Source organism: Bidens hawaiensis, unplaced genomic scaffold (assembly GCF_021521415.1).
Source record: "Bidens hawaiensis isolate Kalapana, Puna unplaced genomic scaffold, B.hawaiensis_p1.1 tig00006805_1, whole genome shotgun sequence".
NCBI lineage: Eukaryota > Viridiplantae > Streptophyta > Magnoliopsida > Asterales > Asteraceae > Bidens > Bidens hawaiensis.
In genome coordinates this window covers 141,461-149,219 of record NW_027491464.1, presented here as the reverse complement: position 1 = coordinate 149,219, position 7,759 = coordinate 141,461, and the positions used below count along the sequence as shown (strand labels likewise).

The following is a 7,759-nucleotide window of genomic DNA, read 5'->3' as shown; positions in this document are numbered from 1 at the left end:
TCGTTTAAAAACTTTAACTTCAAAAGAAAAACTCCTACAGAATCTGTTTATAGGTCAGTGAACTTCCCTTTTTTCATCTCAAAACTCACATACTAGTTTTTTCTTCAAATTAAAAGTTTGTAATTGTATGTAATAATAATAGTTACTTATTAAGGGGGATGGGTGGTGAATGTGATGAAGTTTCTCATCACACCCCATCCAATCAAATGGTGCCACATCACCAACCTCAAATCCATCACATGTGAGGGTTTTTTACTAGGGATGGTGGTGTGGTGTGTGATGGATGTGATGAAATAATCCACCCAACGGCTCCATTCCTTGGTTTTCACCCTATCACACGCGTGATGGCCATCACACAAATCTCATCCCTCAAGTTTGATAAGGCAGTGGCAGCGGTGTTGATAGTGCTCCATCACGCGGTGCCCCGGGTGCTCTTATTATTGTAACACTAACCACGTTATGTCAAAAATGTACCTTTTAATGTAGTTAACTAAATATTTAAAAACAAGCATGTTCAAAATATCAGTAAAAAGTAAAATAACGCATTACATTTACTTGGGTTTGGCGTATACTATTTTTTAATGGTTTCAAAATTTGGAATCTTCACAACGACAAGAGAGCGTGTAAGTCACGTGGGACCAGGGTGCGCGTGCTCATGTGTGCATAACAAAAACGTCCAGATTATAAATTATTTAATATTTAATTTCATGGAGTTCACAAAACCATTGGAAATGCAAATAACCAAAATTGCATGGAGAAAAAGGTTTCAATTAATTAATATTTGAAAAAAATACAACACATTCGCCTCTATATATCTTCATTTCTAGCGATATTTATATATATATATATATATACATAGAGAGAAACTAATAATGCGAGTGTTGTTGGTAGGTTAATTTGATTAGCATTTAACAACTCCGATGGGCAAAGAAGTAAACAACTGCCCATGTGAACTTCCACAGCGTAACGTCACCAGACGGAAGCACGGGCACCCGGTGGAAGTCACCGGAGACCCAGAAGCTGGATGCTCCGGCAAGTCCTGCCGGTCATGCACGGCGGCAGTGATCGCCGACTGCGTGGCCGTGTGCTGCTGCCCATGCGCTGTCGTCAACATCTTCACACTCACTTTCTTCAAACTCCCATGGATGATCGGAAGAAAGTGTTTGAATTTGGGTAACAAAAAGAGAAACAAGTTAAAACAAAAACACATTGAGAAAGATAACAAGGACCCAAGTGTAATATCGAGGAAAGATGAGGGACTAGAAACGAAAATTGAAAATGTTGTAAAAGGTGAAGAAGAAGAGAGTGCAAGAGTTGATGCAGAGAAAGTTTGGTTAGAAATGTATAAAGTTGATCAATTGGGGTTTGGAAGGGTTTCCTTCACAGGGATTCAGTCTCTAGAGTAACAAAAAATCTAAAAAAGAATGCATTGTTAAGTTGTACATTCAAGGGGTGCATTATGCTACATCAAGTTGTAGGTGATGCATTAGAATTTGTACATGTGCAGTTTTTGGGATAGAGTTTGAATTTAGGCAAAGTGTTGTCTAGTAGGTGTTTTGAGTGTATGATGAATTTGGAAAAACATGGGGGAGAATGTTTCACTGTCCCACACCATGGTTACATTAAATTGTACAATTCCACCCTCCGTCATGTTGTCTCTTCAATTCTATGCTACTCTTGGAATTAACTTGTACTGTTTTGGGGTAACTTTTATTTACCCTAGTAATAACAACATTAATCGTAAACACAAAATAGTTACTGGGCATTACAAACAAGCCATTAAACGAACATGACAGGGTGGGTAAAAGATAAAAATGGGTGTTCTTACCAAAATAAGCGTATTATTTATATAAAAGTTATCAAAGTTGCATTCGCATGCTAAATTTGTTTTTATGATGGCTTGTGACACAACTTTAGCCGTGGCCACAACTAGAGTTGTCTCCATGATTTCGGATTAACCGAGCGAGTACTAAAAAATGGACAATTATATATATGAAACTAGATTTTTCATAGTTGGATAATAAATGTGATAACAATGAAATGATAGGACTCTCTTAGCGAAATCGAAACAAAGTTGATCAATTCTTCATAATTGATATTCTCAAATAAATCGTTCTCAGAAGTTATATATGTAAACATTTTGAAAATCCTACCACCCCCCACTCAATCAGAACGAGTTCTAAGAAACCGCTCATCCTTGCCCTACTTAAAAGTCGGCCCTAACAACCAGTGTCGTTGGATAGTGCTAACCCATTTTGAATCCTTTTTGGTTAACAAGCTACATAAGAGTGACATGTTCTAACAAACGATATCATCTAAGTAGATTACAATCAACCCTTTAACATACAAAACGTATTCAAACCAACTCATTCTTAATCCACCTATAAAATATGGTTTAATAGGGTGTTTGTGTCTTTTTATAAAGTGTTTCTCGACTTTATCACTTTTCCAAAAATGTTTTTTTTTCAAAAGTACTATTATGATTTTTCCAAAATTGTTTTTGTTTTGTTAAAAATAGTACTTATTGACTTAACTAAGGTCATGAATAACACCACAAAATAAAGTAGAATGTAATTGAAAAGGTCCATGATTAATGTACAACGAAGATCTTGATTATGTGTCGACCCTAGGAATCATGTCTAAAGAATGGGTCCTATATATACAGAGGTGGGCATGTGTGTGTACTCGTGTCTGTGAGATTAGACACAATTATGTACAATATAATGATTGTCTTTAATTTTTTACATGATACTTCACTAACCCTTTTTAACTAGAATTAAATCATTAGTCTCTACTTTATTTATCACCCAGCCTCATACTAGCTTGCAATAAGATGATATGGGCTCAGGATGTGATTACATCTAAGTTCACTTACGCTTTACACATATAACAAAAATATAAGACCAATGAATATGGTTTAATTTGGTCATTCTTTCGCATTCGTCACGCCTGTGTCACCTCAGTACCAACTTAGCTTTTTCTTTACAATTCAATTTCACGCTTGGATCCCTGCTATGGGTTATTCTTATCATTCTCCATTTTCTATTTTCCTTTTTTATTTATTACAATTTATATATTTAATATTTAAATTTAACAATTAAGTTGTTACTAAATTTAATGCTAAAAATAAAAAAATATTATAAGTGATATTTCAAACTATTAATAATTTTATTAATGGTATCTCAAAAAAAAATTTATAAAACAGTTAATTTTATTAATAATAACTAATTTAATAATTTTATTAATAAAGGAAATAAAAAAAAGTAAAATAAAAAACTATATTCATTTTTCAATCCACCTTTCCCATTTCACCTGCACTTCATCTTCCTGGCCAAATTCAAAATCCCCAAATTACACCTTAAAACCCTATTTTTTCAATTCACCTTACTCACTTCAAATCCTCCAAATAATCAACGCAAATCCAACCTAAACCCCAATATTTAACCTTAATAAAAAAAAGAAAAGGAATAAGATCAAAGGAATGGCCGCGTTACCCGACTGACCATCCTCACGTAGACCCGCCATGGAGTTTTTTACCATAATGGGAGAGAGGAAAAGTATTTATCAAAATGGGTGATTTGAAAACTATTTATCAAAATAGGTTTTTCTTTATAAATTTGTCTTTTCTCACTTCCATTCTTATTGAATAATTAATTTCTATTAAAAATTTCTATATAATAAAAACATAGATAAATGAGTTTGGAAAGTGTTAAAATAAAATTAAACTTGTATTTTTTGTTTTTCATTTCGATTAAAAAAATGTTCTTGTAAAATGTTCTTATTCATATTTTTATTTATTTATTATCAAATGACTTTGTTTCGTTTAGTTTAAAAAAATTGTTCTTGTAAATTGTTTCTTATATTCATATTTTATTTATTTATTTATTATCAAATGAGTTACAAAAAAAATGAGTTCGGAGTTGTTCTATGGTCAAAGATCAATGTTTCAATTTTTTATATTCGTATTTATTATCAAATGAGTTTTTAAAAAATGAGTTCGGAGTTGTTTTATGGTCAAGATTGATGTTTCAATTTTTTATTTTTTATTTTTTGTTTTGAAATTTCATTTTCATCTTTTTCTATAAGTAACATACGTAAAAAAATAAGTTACATCTCCATTTAAATTTTGTTGAATGAAAAAATATATTTAAACTAAAGCATTTTTTGTATCATAAGCTACACGAGTCTCAGTAATTTATATGTACCACGACAAATCGAACCAAACCGATTTTGACTAAACACCGCACCGGCATTGGTATTGTATTGGTTTTACTAGAACCGTTGATCATAGCACCAATATCGGTATTACTAATGCCGGTACATGCATTTGTTTTTTTGGTTTTCCCTATTGTGTTGATATTACTATTGGTTTTCAAAATATATTTTTTTGTATTGTAAACTTTACGGGTTCAAGTATCGTACCGTACCGTACCGACGGTAACCCGACCGATTCTGAGTTAACATCATTACCAATATCGATATTATGTCCAATTTAATTATTAAACACTCCTATATATAAAAAACTTAAAGAAAACCATAAAATATCAATAATAAAGAAATTAAAACAAAGACAATAAAAACAATAGTTGTTTTAAATCGATTTTGATAAAACAAAACATAAATGTTAGAAAAAAAAGTGTTACTATTTTTAAATCATTTTTTATCTATGATTTTATATATAAGTTTTAGAAAGTTATTTATTTAATAAGAATGAGAGTGAGAAAAGGTAAATTTATTAAGGAAAAACCGATTTTGATTAATAATTTTCAAATCACACAATTTGGTAAATAATTTTTTCCCATCCCCCATGTTGGTAAAAAAAACTCCTCTTGATGCTAGAGGGGGGGGGGGGCGGTGTTCCGCTGCAACTATTGTGTGAGAATACGTCAACATAGGACTAGTGTGTGAGAGGATGTATATCCCGGTGTACGATGGTCGGTTCCATGGCCCGGCCATGACCAATATGAGTAAGGCTGGCATATCGTGTATTCGTGTATACCCATACACGATAAGACACAAACACGAAATATGTATACCTGTACACGACACGAAAACTTATCGTGTACCCATATCCCAAACACGAACACGAACCTGTTAATACATGGTATGCACGATAATACACGATAAAAATTGTTTAGACACACATATTTGACAACCTATTTAGTGAAAAGAAATACGTAATAACCTAATTATGGTTAAGAACACAAATCAAAGCTCAAATGGCAATATATTAGGTTGAATCAAAGCATATATAATTTCAACTGATACATGAATTTGATGGATGAGTGATTATTTTTTGTAGTATTTGCAGTAAAAGACTTTGACGACGTGGAGAGTGGAGACCGGAGGAAGCATCGACGGTTGCGGGGCTGATGGCCGGAGTTCAGAGGCGAAGCTGATGGTCGGAAAAGGAACTGGGAATGTTGTGAGCATGTAACTACTGAGAGAAATGAGAATGCTTTATTTATTTAGGGTTTTGGATAACTTATAAGTTATAATTATATATGTATATAGATATATTTAATTATATATCTGTTTAGACTTTAGACACAAAAATTAACAAGTAGATTCGTGTCTACCTGTTTAGTACATGAAACTTATTAAAGCCTAACCTCGTACTTATTAAAGTCATGTAGGTATGTGTCGTGTATTCGTGTATCCTGTATAAATTGCCAGTCCTAGATATAAGTGAGGTATATCACATGTTGTAGAGCAAATCGGGTGGTGTTGGGGTTTGGTTCCCATACATGCATAACAGATTCACACATCCGTATGTTTTTAATATATACTCATCATATATATATATACAAACACACACAGGGGATAATTCAAGAGAGAAATAATATTACTGCAAGAAATTCGAGAAATGATATTATTGCAAGAAATTCGAGAAATGAATATGAGCCACTAGTTTTGTTTCAAGTTTTAAATGCTTAGACCATCCGTAGTCGTTAAGTTATGGCCGCGTTTTGTGTTATAACGCCGGGGGCACACCGCCCCCCGGGCGTTTTGGGGTTTTTTTTCCGACGTTTTCTACAAAACGCTTGAATGGCACACATATCAACAAATCTGACCATTTTCTACATAACCGTTTGAGAAGAAGGAGTTACATATCGGAGATACAGATCGGAGAAGAAGGAGTTACAGATCGGAGGTACAGATCGGAGAAGAAGGAGCTACAGATCGGAGGTATAGATCGGAGAAGTAGGAGTTACAGATCGGTTTATTGTTATGATCGGAGAAGAAGGAGTTACAGATCGGTTTATGGTAGTGGTGGTGGGTAAGTTACATAGAAGGAGTGAGATGAAGGAGATAGGGATGGGTCACAAACATTGATTTAAGTTATATTTATATTTTCAATCTATATATTTAACTACCTACCATTCTACTAATACCATACTTATATCAAATATCCATTGTAAAACTAATAAAAATATTATATTGTGAAGCAATAAAAAAAAGTGACTAGGCGCCACGTGGCGCATAACGCCTAATTGTAGAAAGTTATGACTACACCCTCTTTTTACAAAAAAACATAATTCTGACTGGGTGTCACGTGGCACATAATGCCTAGAAGAGGGGCATTATGACTACACATGGTCTTAAAACTAAATACAGAAAGTATTAATCATTCTCTTTCTTCAATTAATATAACTAATAAACCATAATATTTATCTACTTAATTAATATAACTAATTAAATTATTATAATTAAAAAATATTAAGAACTTATTTATTTTATAACTTATTTTTGTGTCTTGAATTTTTATTCTACACAAGTATAATTTATTTATACATTAAAAACTTTTTCTATCCAAAACTAATTTCTTCCAACTCAATATATTAATATCCATATAAACATACTTACATTATAATGAATAATACCAAAATACTATTTTACATGTGTTTGCATTAAAAACCAACAAAAAAACATACAACCTACACAAAAACGTATAATCTACACTTGTTCTAAGAATAAGACAACATATAATCTACACACGAAAAATATATAACCTACACACAAAATTTATAATCAGTAAAATACACACGCACACAAAAGCATATAACCTACACACGAAAAGCATATAACCTACACACGGAAATTTTATCTTACACAAATACAATTTATTCATACATTAATTTTTTTTTATTCAAAACCAATTTCTTCAAAATCAACATATCAATATCTATCAACACGTAGTTACATTGTGATGAATAATACAAAAAACTATCTTACATATGTTTGCATTAAATGTCAATAAAAAATATACAACCTACACAAAAACATATAACTTACACTTATTCTAAGAATAAAAAAACATATAACATACATACGAAAAACATATAACCTACGCATGTGTAAGATATGTGTATGTTGATGTCGAATTCCATATGCTTTTTGTATGTTGTACGTTTTTATCGCTCAAAACAAGTGTAGGTTATATAACTTTGTGTAGGTTGTATATTTATTGTTTACATTTAATAGACACATTTGTATGGTATTTTTTTATTATTATTTATGACAATAATTTTTATAGACATACCAATTGAAATATATATATATATATATATATATATATTATGTTTTGATATTTAGTGTTTAAAAACATGCTAATAAATTGAGTGGAAATTATATTTTTAAATATAAAGAATAGTATTATATGAATAAATTGTATTTATGTTGAATAAAATGAAAAATGTGTAAATAAAAAATAAAACTAAAGTGGTGTTTATCTTTTTAATTAATATAGTTAAATTAG

General features: G+C 31.4%; 1 protein-coding gene across 1 annotated transcript; it reads left to right on the top strand.

Annotated features, from left to right (window-relative positions):
- Positions 1-920: 920 nt before the first annotated feature.
- LOC143633593 (uncharacterized) lies at positions 921-1,784 on the top strand. Its single transcript, XM_077101868.1, has one exon. It carries the CDS (start codon positions 921-923, stop codon positions 1,404-1,406), a length of 486 nt encoding a protein of 161 aa, XP_076957983.1. The 3' UTR covers positions 1,407-1,784.
- The last annotated feature ends 5,975 nt before the right edge of the window (positions 1,785-7,759 follow it).